Source organism: Nicotiana attenuata, chromosome 8, assembly GCF_001879085.1.
Source record: "Nicotiana attenuata strain UT chromosome 8, NIATTr2, whole genome shotgun sequence".
Taxonomy (NCBI): domain Eukaryota; kingdom Viridiplantae; phylum Streptophyta; class Magnoliopsida; order Solanales; family Solanaceae; genus Nicotiana; species Nicotiana attenuata.
The window spans coordinates 31,689,641-31,709,365 of NC_031996.1; the positions used below are offsets into that span (position 1 = coordinate 31,689,641).

The 19,725-nt window shown below is 36.9% G+C and overlaps 1 protein-coding gene across 1 annotated transcript in view; it reads left to right on the forward strand.

Annotated features, from left to right (window-relative positions):
* The window catches only part of LOC109231623 (ferric reduction oxidase 7, chloroplastic-like), a 15,664-nt gene continuing 4,274 nt past the window's right edge, over positions 8,336–19,725 (forward strand). Inside the window, exon 1 of the mRNA XM_019397270.1 lies at positions 8,336–8,482. Coding sequence (XP_019252815.1) covers positions 8,336–8,482 — 147 coding nt within the window. The remainder of the gene's footprint in view (positions 8,483–19,725) is intronic.

The window sequence follows — 19,725 nt, forward strand, 5'->3', positions numbered from 1 at the left end:
GAACAATTCCCTTCAATAACAACTGTGACATCACCGAAGTGTATCTTGTCGATGGACTCAACTACAATCTCCTGAGCATAATTCAACTATGCGACTCAGGATATGAGGTAAACTTTAAGAAAATAGGTTGTGCTATTGAAGACGAATCAGGTAAAACAGTTCTCCCTGGTAAAAGGTATGAAAATGTTTATATCCTTGATGGTTTTAAAAAGATAGATGGTCATATTTGCTTATCATCCATGTCTGATGATCCATGGCTATGGCATAGGAAACTTGGTCATGCTAACATGCATTTGATAGAAAAACTGTCCAAACATGAGTTAGTTATTGTCTTACCCAAACTGAATTTCTCTAGAACTCATATCTGTGATGCATGCCAAATTGGTAAGCAGACCAGAAACTCTTTCAAAAATAAAGATATTGTATCTACTTCTAAACCTTTGCAATTGCTCCATATGGATTTATTTGGGCCTACTAGAATTGCCAGTATAGGAGGAAAAAGATATGCCTTTGTTATTATTGATGATTATTCACGTTTCACTTGGATAATTTTCTTATCTCATAAGGATGAAGCTTTGAAAAACTTCAAAATTTTCTACAAAAAGATTGAAAGAGAAAAGGGATATCTGATATCAACAATTCAGAGTGATCATGGAGGAGAATTCGAATGCAGAGCATTTGAAGATTTCTGCAATGATCAGGGATACACTCATAATTTCTCGGCACCACGATCACCACAGCAAAATGGGGTTGTAGAAAGAAAAAACAGAACCCTCCAAGATATGTCAAGAACTATGTTACTTGATCATTTACTGCCAAACCACTTCTGGGCAGAAGGTGTAAGTACAGCATGTCACATTCTTAACCGATGTCTCATAAGGCCTATTCTGAAGAAGACTCCTTATGAATTATGGAAAGGTAAACGTCCAAACATCAGTTACTCTCATCCCTTCGGAAGTAAGTGTTTTATTCACAATAACAGTATGGAAAATCTTGGAAAATTCAATCCAAGAAGTGATGAAGGTATTTTTCTGGGTTATTCATTAAACAGTAGATCTTTTAGAGTCTATAATAAACGCACATTATGTGTAGAAGAATCTGTACATGTTATATTCGATGAAAATAATCCCTTGGTCGAGAAAGAAACTACTGCAGGTGAAGAAGATCAAGCTCAAGAAAGTCAGGAGACTAGCAAATCTCAAGAGTCAACTGATATATCTGCTACGATAGAGTCGACTAATGAAATCAGCAGCAGTGTACCAGATCATCCAACCGAGTCGACTACAAACATCGTACGTCCAAATGAATGGATAAGCGAGCCAGAATATCCCCAAAAATTCATCATTGGGGATCCAAATGAAGGAACAAAAACCAGGCGAGCCCTCAAAAAGAAAGCAAATGTAGCTTTAATCTCTCAAGTTGAACCAAAGAAGATAGAGGAAGCTCTAAAAGATTCGAGTTGGGTTCAAGCAATGCAGGAAGAGTTAGATCAATTTGATAAAAATCAGGTGTGGAATTTGATACCCAAACCTGAAAATGTCTCTGTAATCGGAACAAAGTGGGTCCTCAGAAATAAATTGAACGAGGATGGAAAGGTCGTAAGGAATAGAGCCAGACTAGTTGCTCAGGGATATTCACAACAAGAAGGAGTCGACTATGACGAAACTTTCGCTCCAGTAGCTCGTTTGGAGTCTATTCGAATTCTTCTGGCATATGCATCATTCAAAGGATTCAAACTATTTCAGATGGACGTCAAAAGCGCCTTTTTGAATGGATTTATTCAAGAAGAAGTATACGTGAAACAACCGCCTGGGTTTGTAGATTCAAAGTTTACCTACCATGTATACAAACTTACTAAGGCATTATACGGACTGAAGCAAGCTCCTCGTGCATGGTACGATAGACTTAGCTCTTTTCTTGTTAATCATGGCTTCACAAGAGGTAAAGTAGACACTACCTTGTTTATTAAAAGATCAGCAGAAGGTAATCTCATTATCCAAATTTATGTTGATGATATTATATTTGGTAGTGCTAACCCTCTTATGTGCAAGGAATTTTCAAATCTGATGCAAAGCGAATTTGAGATGAGCATGATGGGAGAGCTAACATTCTTTCTTGGACTCCAAATTCAACAATCTGAAGAAGGAACCTTTATATGTCAGACCAAATACACAAAGGAACTGATTCAAAAATTTGGCATGAGCAATGCNCAAGCCTAAACTTAAGGCAACAATCAAGGCCATCATATTCAATCCGGATTCCATAAGAAGATTAGATGATCTGCCAATTGTGGAAAGACCAACAATCAAGGAGCAAATCCTCGTCATCAACAGCTGGAGAAGGAAAGCGATCAGGAGCTGACAATGATTGAAGGATCAATAATTAAAACCTCATCATCAATGACTATAGAAGGAAGGCAATCAATCTCCTCTCATCAAGAAAGAGCAACGGCTAGCAATCTTATTCTTGGAAAGAATCAATCTCTTTCCAAGGATCAAATCTCTTGGGTTGTCAAATCTCGTTAGCACAAGGACTTCACCAAAGTATCTATACTCAGCTTTCAGCCTTAGAAAAACATACTTTGATCAAACCAAAATTCTCTCTTTATTCTACTGCAAACAAACATTGTAGTTCTTTGAGACCTGCTGTGTAACAAGTCAGAGAAAAAGGAGAGTATAACACTGGTGAGGCATTGTATCAAAAGAGATGAGTGTTATAGGAACTGAGCTATCACGTCACCTCCATTGTACCCGAAGAAACGCATTTACTAAAGAGAACTCCCTTGCAACCCAAGGGGACTAGACTAGGATTCACATTGAAGCCGAACCAGTATAAAATTTCGGTGTCTTTAATTCCTACACTTACTTTCTGTGTTTTATATTCTGCTACTATAACTGTTAGGTTATTGGATCTAGTCGACTAATTGGTAAATCAGTCAACTAATAGAGTTTAAATTTAAAAAATATACTATTCACCCCTCCCCCCCTCTTGTACTTTCAGCGAGTAATATAAATAGATATGTATAGGTCGCAAGCTAAAGTATGGAAAAGCGATAAGGTTTTAGGAGGACATGAGTAAGGATAAGAAAGGGCAAGTGAGAAGGTGACGAGAATGGATAAGTCCTCAAAATTAAGCCCATGTAAACAAGAGAGCTGATGGTTTCTCTAAGTTGTAGAAAGCTCAGTATAGCCGAATGAACTCAAAGGAGTCTAAGACTAGTAGCATTTAGAAGAGATGGAATGCTGCCCTGGTAATAGAATGAGGGTGTAATTGTGATAAATAAAGGGATTTCAAAATTGTATAGGATTAAAATACCCACGTAAGTGAATCACATTGGGATGATATGAAATACGGTTATGGAAGTATAGTATCGTATCACCCAGGTGGATCAGAAAAATCACTTCAAATGTTCCAAGATTCGACGTGAGCCCTAGTGATTATGTAAGAGGTTTCAAGTTATCAGTGGTATATTATAGATCAATATTGAGGTGAATCAACAATGGATGGACACAAGTCACAAAGTATGAGGTGAGATTAGGTCGTCATTCTTAAGATGAACAAGTAATGAGGAAGCATTAAAGGACTTAGATTTATACATACGGGATAAGTAACAAAAGTAACCTGGAGTTCGGTAGCAGACCTCAGTAATGGTAAATTAAAGTAAGAGTTATGGTATAGTATGACCTACCTAGATGCAGTAAAGTCATACGAATGGATAAGCGGATCTATGAAATAAGGTGTAATAATATTCGTAAGTTCGACAAAGTACGGAGCGAAGAACTTCAGTATACCTATAGATGCCCAGAGGGACATTTTATCAAGCTCTATATATGTTTGCAAAGTGAGTGGCTAAAAACTGGAGGAAAAAGGAGAGAAGAGTTGCATAGGCGCATATACAAGGAAAAAGTCTTACATGCTGCATGACAGAAGGTAGTAAGAGTTATGAGATTGGAAGAATGTCGACCACAGACTATGGTGCGAGAAAGAGGCCTAAAGGGGGGAATGCCCTGGCCTTTGGATTTATTCAAAGAACAGTTGCCTAAATGGCGAGAAGAGTATTAAAGTATTCGCAAGATCTGTGGGTTATGAGAATGATAAGTGCATCAGTCAACATTCGAGGACGAATGTTCCAAAGGGGGGAATGATGTTACACCCCATGTTTTCGTACATGGAAGTACGCCAAGCTCGAAAATGAGATGTTACATTTCATATTTTCGTACGTTAAGGTTCCATCGTAAGCTAATCGACATAAGTTCGGGAATGAGATTATTTTGGGAGTATAAGCATTATGCTATTTCAAACGAGTGACGAGTAAATTCGTGAAGGTGAGGGGGTAAGCGGATCGAAGAAAATAATTTCGTCAAAATTTGACAATTTGGGATAAATACGGTCCGAGCTATAATACCCACTATTTATGAACTAGTGCCATACAAGGTACCATATGACCATGATAGTAAGGTGTACAAGGTATGTTAAAAGTGAGCAAGTATTTTAAGTAATTTGAGATAATCCTTAATTATGTGAATTATTGGATAATGGGAGAATTAGCAAATTAATTAATAATTAGTGGTTGATTAATTGAAGCCTTTGGATAATGACTAAGGCAAAACGTGGCAGCCACATGAAATACATTAAGTGACTCATGTGTTATGTAGCAAGGTGTCCATTAAGTGATTTGTGACTCATGTATTATGTAGCAAGGTGTCAATTAAGTGATTCATCCCCTCTTTAGTCTTCTAAAAGAGATTTGCATACAAATCTCCACTTTAGCATATGCAAGCTAATGCTTGCTTACCCCCCTTAAGATTAGAAGATACAAACATCATTTTAGCACAAAATTAAGCCAAATTTGACAATGGTTGGAGCTGGTATATTGCCAAAACCATGTATAGTTTCATACAAATTGCATATATGATTTTCTACAATCCAATCTCATACAAGACTATTTAATATTTAGCAATGTGGGATTTTGCGATTCTAAAGAAGTACAGTGCAATCTTTCTCAAGAATATCATACGAATTTTTCCCTACTTCGATCCGCCGTTATGTGTTCTTTGCAAAAGATGTGTGTTAGAGAGATTGTCAAGAGAATCGGCTCAGGTATGTTAAGGCTATCCCTTCTTTATTTTGGCATGATCCATGTGGTACAAACGAAACGCGCATATGCACAACTTCCATAAATGACTCTATTCATAGAAATATTAGAGATGCCTATGTTCTTGATTCTCCACGTGTCTCATTATTCTATCATCTGTTCATGGGTCTCTGATAACTAAGGATTCTAGTTTATTTTATACTCCTTTTTGCTTGAGTTTTGGATTAAAAATGTATACAAGTAATCCCGAAAGCTTACATGTTGTGCTTTTTTGCAGTGTTTGGTCAAAAAAGTGACAAGAAGTCAAAACCAGCTTAAAAAGGAGTGAAACCTGCACAAGTGCCAAGGACAAGTCAAAACACCGCTGCAGCATAAAATCCACTATGGCTGCAACAGACCCACCGCGATCGCAGTCCATTTAGTGCGGTCCGCAGTGGCAAAGATCAGAGAGGATGCTATTTTGGAAGTTCAAGCAACGCGGTCCGCGATCGATTCTTCGCGGCCGTGGTAGCCTCATCGCGGCCGCATTCCATTTGTTGCAGTCCGCGGAGAAGGGATTCAGAGAATGTGAAGTTTGGAAGATTCAAGACATCGCGGCCGCATTCCATTTCTCGCGGTCCGCGGTGAAGACACCGCGGCCGCGATCCATTTATTGCAGTCCGCGGTGGCTGGATTCAGAGAACAGAAAATTGAAGCTAAAAGCCCCATCGCGGCCGCGCTCCATTTGTTGCGGACTGCAATACCTCCGACATGGGTATTATTGTCCAGAAAATTCGGCCTTGTATAAATACTTTTTTTTCCAGATTTTTAGGGTATCTTTATCATAGGTGAGCACGTGAAAGCCGTTTTGGACCTATTTTGAGTAATTTTTTAGCTAGTTCAACATTGAATCTTTAAATCTTAGCTTGTAATTATATTATATGGGCTATTCTTCATCTAAATATCTGATTTCTTCCATTATTATGAGTAGCTAGACCCATTAGCTAGGGTTGTGGCTCAACCCTAGTGTAGGTATTTGATGGGTCTCTTATTTTAGGGCTTAGATGTTTATGGGTGGTTGATATTTGAACTGATTTGTGTTTTCCATGTTTAATTAGTGGTTGCAAACACTAATTTGTACCTTTTTGATTTGGGCTCTTCTTGAGAAAGAGAGCTTGAGTCTAGGAAAAGCAGTCCAACAAGGAATTGGGGCGTATTCAAGAGAATTGATAGCCCCAATTAAAGGGTTAAATCTAGAGATAGTAATACCCGACTTGAGCCTATATTGCATGCACAATTTTGACACCCAATTGGTCTTGAGAAAGTCAATTAGGGCAAAGTCACTCAAGCTACCGAGAGGTTAGAGTGAGTAGTGTCGTGCATTGGCTATATCGCGATCCCAAACATAACAACTTTGCCTTAGTCTTTAGAACCCGTCAAGTATTCACCTAGGAGAAAGTCACTTCCCTAGTGCCTCGTTAACCATTTAGAAAACCTTACAAGCATTTATACTTAGCTTAATTTCGCACATCATTAGTATAAGATTAGAAGTAACAAACAAACAATTATGATTGGAAGTGTAATCAAGAACACTACACACTGCTAGTTTAGATAGGAATCCAAATCCCAAATATTCTAGCTCCCTGTGGATTCGATCCCGACCTTTTTGGGTAAAAGTTGCATCGACCGCTCTTGCCACTTTGTAGTGGTGTAGGGTTGGACTCGATCAGTCTCAGAAAAATACGTAAGATGAAAAAAGTTTACTTCATGATATTAATCAAAGGCATAATGGTCTTATGACACCCCGAAAGATTTTACTGACGTATTTCTCATGCATTACATTCATTCATACATACATTGATCCATGACCAGATGGAGTTATATATGCATATATATGTATATTATATTTATATGGAATATAGGAAAAGGTTACGGCGTTATATACGCACCACCACCTGATCAGCTGGTATACGTTGATAATTTTGCCCAAAGTGGCCGAGATGATATGATGGGATGCCCTTAAGGCTGGATGATGTTATGAACACATGTACCTATGTACGACATGATATTCATATGCATATGCATGACACTATAAGTATTTCATGATTTACAGAGTTATCCAGATTTACAGGTTGAGTCATTTACTCTATATTTCTTCCATATCTTTTATGCACTCATTTATGTGCCTTACATACTCGGTACATTATTTGTACTGACGTCCCTTTTGCCTGGGGACGCTGCTTTTCATGCCCGTAGGTCCCGATAGACAGGTTGAGAGTCCTCCAATTAGGCTATCAGCTCAGCGAAAGATGTTGGTGCACTCCATTTGCTCTGGAGTGGATTGTTTGGTCAGTATGATTTAGACGTATTGTTTGGTATGTCGGGGCCCTGTCCCAACCTTTATGTTAAGTGTGTACTCTTAGAGGCTTGTAGACATATGTCATGTATACGAATGCTTGTATGGCCTTGCCAGCCTATATTTTGAGTTTACAAATGATCATGTTGGCCTTATAGGCCCGTATATCACATGTATAAGTTTTTATATCAGGTTGGGTCGTCCTATATTGAGTATTCCCCTATGATATTCTGGTCAGCCCATGACGGCCCGTTTGGCCCATTTGTCATTGAAAGTACAATAAGAAATATATGTTGTGTTGGTACTTGGTTAAGTAAGATTCCGGGTGCTCGTTGCGGCCCATAGGTTTGGGTCGTGACAAATTTTATGGGAAATAGGAAGGAGGAATCAGACAATTGCCAAGGGAATATCCATTTGAAGTTCATCGATCTGCTTTGTCAAACATTTAATTTGACAGTATGTTATACTCTTTGTTCACTTTTACTTGTTCACAATAGATTTTGCACTCCTTTTACGAAATTAATAAATAAAAAGTACTCCACTTTTTTTTTTACTATAATAACCATAATAATTAGAGAATTTTAAAAAATCTTGGGAAATGAATATTAATGATAAGGGTGAAATAGGAAAAAAATAATTTTCTCTTAATTTGCTTAAATGAACAAGTAAAAGTGAATATATATGTTTGGTATAGTGGATAAGTAAAAAGTGAACGATGAGAGTAATAAGCAAGAATTGCCATATACTATTTGATATGCCAATAGTTCAAAGTTTCACTTCCTTGAACTGGCTACTACCGTACAACGTGCCCTTGCTTGGTGAGTTGTTAATTAATCAATTTTAAAAAGAGAGATGGGTTTCGATCTTGCTTTGAGTCGTCAGGATAATAAAGTGCTATGTCAAAAATGATCGTTAAAGTCATTCACTCGATTCCCTCGGTGGCTCTGCTAGCGATGGATCAAGATATGCGGCATGCCTATCATGCCAAAGGCGTTGCTGATGGATATGCCAAAGATGTCCTGGCTCTGAACCAGATACTTGAAATGCTAAAGGTACTTCTTATGGTCTTGCTTCAACCACACTTCCGTCTCTACCTTTTTCTTCAAAAACTTAAGCTATTTAGACCGATGCTGGTGATCTCGAAGGGAGATATCTGGACCCAGAGAAACTCGTCTTGATCTTTATTTTATTAGGATGCGAGGAAAGGAAAAGAAGGTGATAAGCAAGAAGAGGTAAGAAGAATGTTAAAGAAGTCTCTTCACTTAGCCTTTCTATTATCTTTCTTCCCCTCTTCCCTCAAAGCGCACTCTTTCATCCATGCGCATGGTTCTTACTTTCATTTCCCCCTCCTCACACATGAGCGCATCTTGTTTTCAAAGTGAGTTGTAGATGTGAAAGCTTTTAATAGGACATGTGTTTAAGAAAGTAAAGAACGTTTTTGAAACCTGCAGTTTAAAGAAAATTAGATCATAAATATTTATGTGGTTATAAATTATTTTATTAAGAATAAAATAAAAAGTTTAAAATTATATTATTTCTCAATATAAATTGTCATTCTCTTTTGCATAAATGAAAGGAAAGTGTGTAAGATGAAATAAAACTGAGAGAATACTAGTTTACATATTGATAACTGATAAGTATGTTAAAAAAGGGCAGCCCGATGCACTAAGCTCTCGTTATGCACGGGGTCCGGGGAAGGACTAGACCACAAAGGTCTGTCGTACGCAGCCTTACCCTGTACTTTTACAAGAGGCAGTTTTCGCGGCTCAAACCCGTGACCTCCTGGTCACGTGTTATAAATCATTAATATTGATAAGTATGTTATCATGTGTAAAATTCACAAACATATGACAACAACAACAACAAGGCATCCCATAATCTTGTCAAGCCTTAAGTTGAACTATTCATCACTAAGCAAAGTGAGGCGCTATTTTAAAAGACATTAATGCCCCTGAACCTCGTGAAAATAGTGGAAATAAGGGTATATGTGATTTATTCTGATGACATTGAAGACATGTTTAAATTCAACTATTAACAGATGACATAATTAATTGTTTTCACAAAATTTAGAGGCAAATTTGGACCTTTTCCGTTGAAAATAAAGGTAACCTCACACTGAAATAATTGGTTCCATGTTGAGTTGGTGGGTGCACACTTCATCCACGATCTGTTTTTTTGTTTTTTTCCAAATTATTTTCCTTTTTCAGAAGGAAGAAGTGAAGAACAAATCTCTTAAAGTTGTACGTTTGGCCTTTTTTCGAGTCCAGACTTGAAACTTTTTACCTTTCTATCTACAAATACAACCTCCTGCTTCGTAAGCAAAAGATGGAAGTCCATTAGCACTTACTTCTTTCTCCATCTCTTCTTCCACTCAACTTTATAGCTACTTCTGGTTGGGAAATAAGTTATTTCCGGATGAATTATTTCGGGATTAGTTATTACGGCATTGTTATTTCATCCTTATAAAGATAAAAATAACACTATAATCCCGGGGTAACTAATCCGGGATTAGTTATACCGCAATTTTATCCCAAATAAATATGGGATAAACTCATTTCAAATTTAATTTCGGATTAATTATCCCTTATCCCTCGGACCGACCTTGACTTTGACTAGTTTGTAGCCTGAAGTAATTATTAACTTGACTGTTGATAAGAGAATCTGTATATACAGCCAAATTTGAAGCAATAAATTCTTAACCAAATTAAAGTAAAGTGCATTCACATATTGAGGTCCAAAACACAAACAATAGAATCTAACACAACGCACATCAAGGTGCATTGATGTTGAACTTCAAATATCATTAGTCAAGAACAAGACACCAAAAGGACAAGCACAAAAAGAAAGTCAAGAATATTCTAAGACAATTAATCCATAAAAAATGAAATGAAACCCCATCACACAGCCATAATATAATGGTTCAACCAACTTGCACAGCCATCGTTATCGATCATCAAAAGCATGCATCTAAGAGACAGCAACAACACACAGCAGCCAAACATCCTCCCATGAGTCCCGCGCCACCAGATGATTGTTGTTGTTGTTGTTGAGGTGGCGCGTACTGAGGGGCATACTGGGGCGGGTACCCCGGTCCCTGTGGAGGATACCCTTGTGGAGGGTAGCCTTGTGGTGGAGGGACACCAACAGGAGGTTGTTGATTGTAGTAACTCATCTCCTAACGCTAAATTGGGGGTTGAATAGCTAGAGAGAGTTTTTGTGAAAGGAGAATTGGTCTTTCTTAGGCAGAAAGATAATGGGGTACATTGAAGAGGAGGACATTTGTTCATTTTATAGGGAAAAGTCAAAAGAAGGGGAGTCTTGGTGTAACTGATAAAGCTAGTGTTTGGCCATAGATCACAAATTTGTTTTGAAAAATCTGATTTGGGTGAAGTTTGGTTTGAAGATGAAAATGCGTTTGGATATACATTTTCAAAACATATTTTCCAACTTTATTTTGGGAAAACATGTATATAATTCCCAAGTTTTGGGATTTTGGCCCAAAATCAGCTCAATAGCTGATTTTGGGATTTGAAATTTGGGATTTGGGATTTGGCCAAAATATTGGCAAAATTTATGGCCAAACATGAGTTTTGAAAATAAATCCCAAATTTATTTTGGCAAAACTCATGGCCAAACGGGGCCAAAGTTGTTGATATGTGACTTCCTTAGGAGGTTACGGATTCGAGTCGTGGAAATAACTGTTGCAGAAGCGCAAGGCAAGACTGCGTACAATAGACCCCTGTAGTACGGCCCATCCCCCCACACCCCGCGCATAGCAAGGGCTTAGTACATTGGGCCGCCCTTTATAGAGTAAAGTCAAAGTGGAGACAACGAGGACTAGGTCACTGATTTAAAGAAACAACCTTATTTTATTTATTTTTTTCAGCGAATTTTATTTATTTCTTGCTGAGTCAAAGAAACTAAATCTGATGAAGATGGTATAGATAAAGCATTGAAAAGTAAGAGGGAGCTGTGATAGGTTGCGTGGGATTAATCAAAGTCGGAGGACAGCGAAGCGTCTTTGTACATCCTTAACCTATCACATGGTTAGCTAAAAACATCCTTAGGGGTCGTTTGGTTTCCGGTTAGAGTTATGCAGGTATTAGTTATACATGTATTAGTTATGCAGGGATTAGTTATGCAGGGATAAGTAATGCAGGGATTAGTTATGCAGGTATTAGTTATGCAGAGATTATTTTTTTGAATGTTTGGTTTGTTGTATTAGAAATTGATATACATTATATAAATTTAAAGTAAAATGCTTGTTTACAACTATACCCCTGGCCTTCTTTTGCATTGTTTTTTCTCTCTTTCCATTTGTGTAGGAAACAATTTAGTTAGGAACTCTGGGTGTTACTTTCACTTCTTCGTCATATATACTACTGAACTATGTGAAGTTTAGACATATTTGATTTTCACTTCTTAGTTTTGGTATTTAGTTAGGAAACCTGTTGACGGGTTGGCAGAGAAATAAGGAAGCCTTATGTGTAAAGTGATAGGGGTAAATTTGTCATTTCAGTATTTTATCCATGTATTACTAATACATGTATTAGTTATTCCATCTTCTACCCCGCATAAAATAATACACAGATTGACTCATAAATTATACATGTATTATTTATGCATAATTGAAAAATGTCAACCAAACATGGTATTAGTTATGCAGAATTTTATACAAAATAACTATTGTCTACCAAACATGGTATAAGTTATGTTACCCCTTATACATGAATAACCTTTCTTCTAACCGGCTACCAAACGACCTCTTAATGTATTACAAAATCAACAGATTTAGTCCATAATTAACTTTTGTCAAAAAAAAAAAAAAATTCCAACGAAAAGCTACTACACGTGCACAAAACGTGTGGGGTCGGCGATTTTCCTTTTACACAGTACGAAAGATTTCAATATATATCGAGTGAATGACAAAAATAAGACACTTCGTTGTCACTTTTGATTTTTTAACCCCGTTTATTTCATAAGCAGTACTGTATACCTGTAAAACGCTACGCTTGAATTTGTTACGTGGTTTATAGATAAACGAACTGACTTGATCCAAAAATGGTAAATAAACAAGATTAAAAGTAAGACTTAGCGATTAATATTGAAGAAAATGGCAAGCCTGGCTCCGTGACAACGCTTCTGAGGAAAGAAATAAGAACAATATAAAAAGCAAATAAAGTTGTTTTAATTGAGAGCGAAAATGTAATACAACATAAGTTTTGCCAAGAATTTCGTGTCTTACAAAGGCTGTTGAGCCTACTATTTATAGTTATACCTACATCCACGGGGATTAGAGCTTCTGCGCCATATACGAGAGAAAAAGGTGTCTCTCCCATACTCAATTTTACCGTCGCCCGACATGCCCATAGCACACCCGGTAACTCTTCAGGCCATTTGCCTTTAGCAACTTCTAACCTCTTTTTGAGGTTCTGGATAATCACCTTATTAGTTGACTCCTGTCCATTAGCGCTCGGATGGTATGGTGAAGATGTAATCCTCTTGATTTTCAAATCTTCTAGAAATTTTGTGACTGTGGAGCCTATGAACCATGGTGCGTTATCGCAGGCAATCTCTTTCAGTATTCCAAATCGGAAGATTATGTGTTCCTATAGGAAATCGACCACTTTGCGCTCACCGATATTTTGGTAAGGACCTGCTTCAACTCATTTAGTAAAGTAATCGGTTAAACTTAAAAGGAATCTTACCTTTCCGGGACCCGGTGGCAGCGAGCAACTTTATCCATCCTCATTTCATGAATGGCCATGGAGACCTTACCGAATGCAAGAGTTCCGTCGGTTGGTGTACCAACTGTGCATAGCGCTGGCATTTGTCGCATTTCTGAACGAACGTCTTTACGTCTTCACTACTAGAAATTCGGCAAAAACAGACCAAGAAAAATCGACCAACTTTGGTCGGTAAAAAAACCGGCAAAAAACCGACCAAAGTTGGTCAGTTTTTCAAAATATTTTAATTTTTAATTTTTTTTCACGAAACCGACCAACTTTGGTCGGTTTTCTTTGCCGCAAAAATGCGGAAAACTATTTTTGAGTCCCGCGAAATTTATTTTTCAAGAAACCGACCAACTTTGATCGGTTTTTGCAATTAAAATAAATAAAAATTAATATTAAAAAAACCGACCAACTTTGGTTGGTAAATTCGGACGGTCATTTTAAAAAATCGATCAACTTTAGTCGGTAATTTTATTTTTTAATAAAACCGACCAACTTTGGTCGGTTATTTTCGTGCAAAAAGACAATTAAAGAGTATAAATAAAAAAAAAAGACATTCTTAAAACAAAATGCACCAATAGTCTAGTGGTAGAATAGTATCCTGCCACAATACACACCCCGATTCGATTCCCAGAGGTGAATCTTTTGATTACATAATTAAAATACCGACCAACTTTGGTCGGAAAAAACCGACCAACTTTGGCCGATTTTTTTTTGCAATATTTTTTTTGAATTTAATTTACCGACCAACGTTGGTCGATAATTTCCGACCAACTTTGATCGGTATATTAAAACGACCATAAAAATACCGTCCAAGCGTATTTGGTCGCATTTTGGTCGGTAATTGGCCATAACCGATCAAAGTTGGTCGGTTTTTTTGGTCGGTATTTACCGGATTTCTAGTAGTGTTTCGACCGGCCTGCTAATTTTGCATATTGTCCAAACTTAAAATGATATTATAAGTTAGTAACACCAAAACTATTTACATCCGGTAACTGCAAAAGTGTATAAAATTTATATATTTTTTATGAATAACCAATATCTCTGTATATATAATATATATTTATCGACTATTATTTTGAGAATGAACGTGCAATCTTATTTTCCCTGAAGTTTTGGAACTTAAACGGGCCTTTCAACTTACGAAAATGACGCTAAGGATTATTAACATCACTAGCCTCGAAATTTGATAGCGCACAGGGGCAGAGCTAAAGCACGACGTACGGGTTCGGCCGAACCCAGTAGTTTTTATCCAAATCATGTATTATCTTAAAAATTTATTGAATATATACAATTTATTAATTTAGAACCCAATAACTTAAATAAATTAGATTCCCGAACACATAAACCTAACTCCGCCTCTAATAGCACAAAAAAGAATTTTGAACAGCTGTCTAGTCTACGTCAAACAAAATAGCTACTAGTCCGCGAATTTGAATTTTCTCTTAAGAAATTTTGATAAATTAGATAGTGTAATAAAACAATAAAAGAAGAAGAACAATATTGCAGAGAAAGAGAGAGTAATTCTTATTGAATTTTGGGATGATTTACAATGGGGTAAGGCCCCTCTATTTATAGGAGAAAAATGACTTAGCCACAAAGTAAAACTTTCTAAAAGATAGACATTCACTCTAATTACAATTCTATTCATAACACTCCCCCTTGAATGTCTACTCAATAAGTAATGTGCCTCGTTCAAATCTTAACTAAAATAAAACCCAATGGGGAAAAAAATTCTAGAAAAGGAAAAAGAGTACACATGTTTAATAATACGTCTTTTGTTTGCCTCATTAAAAACCTTCCAAGGAAAACCCCGTGGGACAACAACTTGTAAGGGAAAAAGAGTACAACACGTATTAAACTCCCCCTGATGAGAGCATCATTTCACATCCTTGAGCATTCGCATCCCAATCTTGTGCACTAGCTTCTTGAAGGTTGACGACGGTAGAGACTTGGTGAACAAGTCAGCCATATTATCACTTGAACAAATTTATTGCACATTGATATCACCATTCTTTTGAAGATCATGAGTAAAAAATAACTTTGGTAAAATGTGTTTTGTCCCCTCTCCTTTTATGAATCCTCCCTTCAATTGGACTATGCATGCTGCATTATCTTCGTACAAAATCGTGGGTAGTTTGTCATATTTTAAACCACATTTTCTCGAATAAGATGTATTATAGACCTCAACCACACACATTCTCGACTTGCTTCATGAATAGCAATTATCTCGGCATGATTAGATGAAGTAGCCACGATTGATTGCTTAGTCGATCGCCAAGCTATGGCAGTGCCTCCCAGGCAAACACATAACTTGTTTGAGATCGAGCCTTGTGTGGATCGGATAAATACCCAGCATCAGCATAACCAACAAGATCGGGACTGCAATTATTGCCATAAAATTAGTCCATATCGGTTGTTCCTTTTAGATACTGCAATATGTGTTTGATTCCATTCCAATGTCTCCTTGTAGGAGCAGAGCTATATCTTGCTAAGACATTGACTGAAAAGTTATGCCGGGCCTTGTTGTAATAGCAAGATACATTAGTGCACCAATTGTACTAAGATATGGTACTTCAGGACCAAGTAGCTCTTCATTCTTTTCCTGAGGTCGGAATGAATCCTTATTCACATCAAGTGATCGAACAACCATCAAAGTACTTAATGGATGTGCTCCATCCATGTAAAACCGTTTCAATACCTTTTCTATGTAGGTAGATTGATGAACAAAAATCCTGTTTGCCATATGTTCAATTTGCAAAACTAAGACATAATTTTGTCTTTCCGAGATCTTTCATCTCGAGTTCTTTCTTTAAATAATCAATTGCCTTTTGGAGTTCTATAGGAGTTCCAATAAGGTTTATGTCATCAACATATACGACAAGTACAACAAATTCCGATGTTATTTTCTTTATAAAAATACATGGACAAATGTCATCATTTATATAACATTCCTTTAATAAATACTCACTAAGACGATTATACCACATACGTCCCGATTGCTTTAGACCATACAAAGATCTTTGCAATTTGATTGAAAATATTTTCCGGGACTTTGAATTATGTGCGTTAGGCATTTTAAATCCCTCGGGAATTTTCATGTATATCTCATTATCAAGTGAGCCATAAAGGTAGGCAGTAACCACATCCATTAAATGCATGTCAAGCTTTTCATGGACAACAAAACTAATGAGATAACGGAATGTTATAGCATCCATAACGGGTGAATATGTCTCTTCATAATCGACACCAAGCCTTTGTGAAAATCTTTGTGCAACAAGGCGTGCCTTATATTTTTGTACCTCATTTTTCTCATTCCTCTTGCATGCAAAGACCCATTTATAGCCAACAGGCTTAACACCATTAGGTGATTGGACTATAGGCCCAAAAACTTTAAGTTTTGCAAGTGAATTCAACTCTAATTGGATTGCTTCTTGCCATTTTGGACAATCACGTCTTTGTCGACATTCTCCAACAGATTGAGGTTCAAGATCCTCACTATCATGCATAATGCTAGATGCAACATTATATGCAAAGACATAATCCACCACTATATCCACTCGATTCAAATTTGTCTCAATATCGATTGGAGTATCGGTAGTTCCTTATTTTCTTGAGTCTCGGGCTCACTGATTTCCTCATGAATATCAGGATTGGTTAAATCGTGGATTTTTTCATGAGACTCTTTCGTAGTGTCATCTTGATCATTTGTTTTCCTTTTTCTAGGATTTTTATCCTTAGAACCCAATGGTCTGTACGTTTTAGGCGTGCTTTTGACTCATTAGCTATGACACTAGAAGATTATCCAATAGGGACATCAATACGGATTGGAACATTCTTTGCAGGGATATGTGATTTTGTTATCCTTTTCAGATTCGTAAATGCGTCTGGCATTTGATTTGCTATTCTCTGCAACTGGATAATCTTTTGCACCTCTTTTTCACAAATAGAGGCGTGGATCAAGATGAGATAATGATGGATTTTTCCACAAAATTTTCCGTTTGGTTTCACCATTTTCTCCCCCTAATTTTGGAAAAAGTGACTCATCGGATCGACAGTCTGCAAATTATGCAGTGAACAAATCCCCCGTTAATGTTTCGAGGTAGCGAATAATGGAGGGCGGCTCAAACCCAACATATATTCCTAACCTTCTTTCGGGACCCATTTTGGTGCGATATGGCGGTGCTATAGGCACATATATTGCATATCCAAAAATTCTTAAATGGGATATATTAGCTTCATGACCCAAAACTAATTGCAATGGGGAATATTTATGATAATTTGTCGGTCTGAGACGAACTAACATTGTTGCATGCAAAATGGCGTGACCCCAAACAGAAGTGGGCAACCTCGTTTTCATGAGTAACGGTCTTGCTATCAATTGCAGGCGTTTAATTAAAGACTCTGCAAGGCCATTTGAGTGTGAACATAAGCTACAGGATGTTCCACTTTTATCCCAATTGATAAGCAATAATCATTAATTGCTTGGGATGAAAACTCAGCAGCATTATCAAGTCTATAGACTTAATTGGATTATCGGGAAATTGTGCTCGTAATTAGATTATTTGTGCCATTAATTTTGCAAACGCCAGGTTGCGAGATGACAATAGGCACACATGAGACTATCTTGAAAATGCATCTACTAAGATCATAAAATATCTAAACGACCCACTAGGTGGGTGAATAGGTCCACAAATATCCCCTTGTATACGTTCCAAGAACGCAGGGGACTTAATCCCAACCTTTGTTGGTGATGGTCTAATAATTAACTTGCATTGATAACAAGAAGTGCAAGAAAATTCATTATTTAAAAGAATCTTAAATTCTTTAATGGATGCCCATTTGAGTTTTTTATAATTCGTCTCATCATAATTGATCCAGGATATCCCAATCAATCGTGCCAAAGTACAAAAGTATTGGAATCAGTAACCTTATGGTTTACATTTTACAATAGAATGTGCCTCAATTGCACTAATTCTTGCCCAATACAGGCCACAAGATAAAGATGAAAACTTCTCAATAACCCTCTTTTGGCCAGAGACATTCTTGGTAATGATGAGATATTCAAGATTATTCTCATCTATTGTCTCAATATGATATCCATTTCGGCGGATATCTTTAAAACTCAACAAGTTCCTTCTGGACTTGGAGGAGAAGATTTCATTATCTATGATAAGTATTGTTCCTTGGGTAGAGTTATAGCAGCTCTTCCAGAGCCTTCAATTAAATTACTACTACCAGAAACTGTAGTAACATTTGCCTTACACATACTTAAATGAGAAAAATATTTCTTCTCTTTGAATATTGTATGTGTCGTACATGGATCAATTAAACAAATATTATTACAATTAAACTTTGACCCAAGTTTGCTTTGTGAGGTATTCATATTTGCTTCCCATGATTTGACATACAAAAAAAATACGCGAATAAATATTAGTATTTTCAGATATAAAGGGAAAGAAACAAAGATAAATTATTGATTCAATAATGACTTTAATGCCATTTCGAGCAAACTCTCATTATGATTCAAACCATTATGTAGCTAAAAATACAATCGTACTTTAGTTACACTTATCACTTTCTTAAAAGTTTCCATCATGCTAGTAGTAGAGAAGTAGTATTTTCACTTTCAAAGTTAGCTCAAATTCAAATGAACTGTAAAAGAGCAAGGCAATCAATGATTAACTTGGTGTAGTAATAAAGAAATGAATTGACGTTCCATTCAAATCATATAATGGGCAATTGGACACTAATAACGTGATAACGTAATTCACTTGCAAATATACTCGCATTAATTTGGCTTCATTCTCTAATTACGTGAAATCTTTCAAAGTAAATCTTTTTGTTTTCAACTCAAGTAACTAGATATTCTTTTCAAATCACAACCTTAATTTAGTAAAGAATATGTTAATCCTCGAAAAACTAAGCAAACTGAAACATTGTTTAAAACGAATACTATAACTATATTTAATCAAAATGAACTAACATTATCCCATAAAATAAATAGTACTAATTGATACTAATGACTACTACTCATGTAAAGAACTGTGATTACATGATGTTTATTCACTAGCTACTACGAATAGGCAACAATAGAAATTAAACTACTCAATCATCTTTAACCACAGATCCATCACCGATCAAGTGGTCTATTTTTCCATCAGGGCGCTCAAAGTAGTCTGCCACATTCAAGTGGGTGATGTCAAAATTATTGTCAGAGACAAAATTGGCTTCAGGGCCTTTATTCTTTAGAGATGCTTGATAAAGCTCAACCAAAAGTCTTGGTACACGACAAATATTTGCCAATGCCCTTTTCCACCGCAACGATAACATTCGATTTCTGAACCATTTGCCTTTGGCTTCTCTTCTTTCCCTTTCCACTTTTGGTGGTTATTTTTCTTTGGGGGGGTGATTAACACCAGGAAAATTTATTCCTTGTCCACGGCCACGGCCACGACCATGACTACGACCACGACCACGAATAGGGCCACAGCCTTTTCCACGCTTGGCATAATGGGAATACACCTCATCCACTTCAGGCAATGGTGTAGACCCAGTGGGTC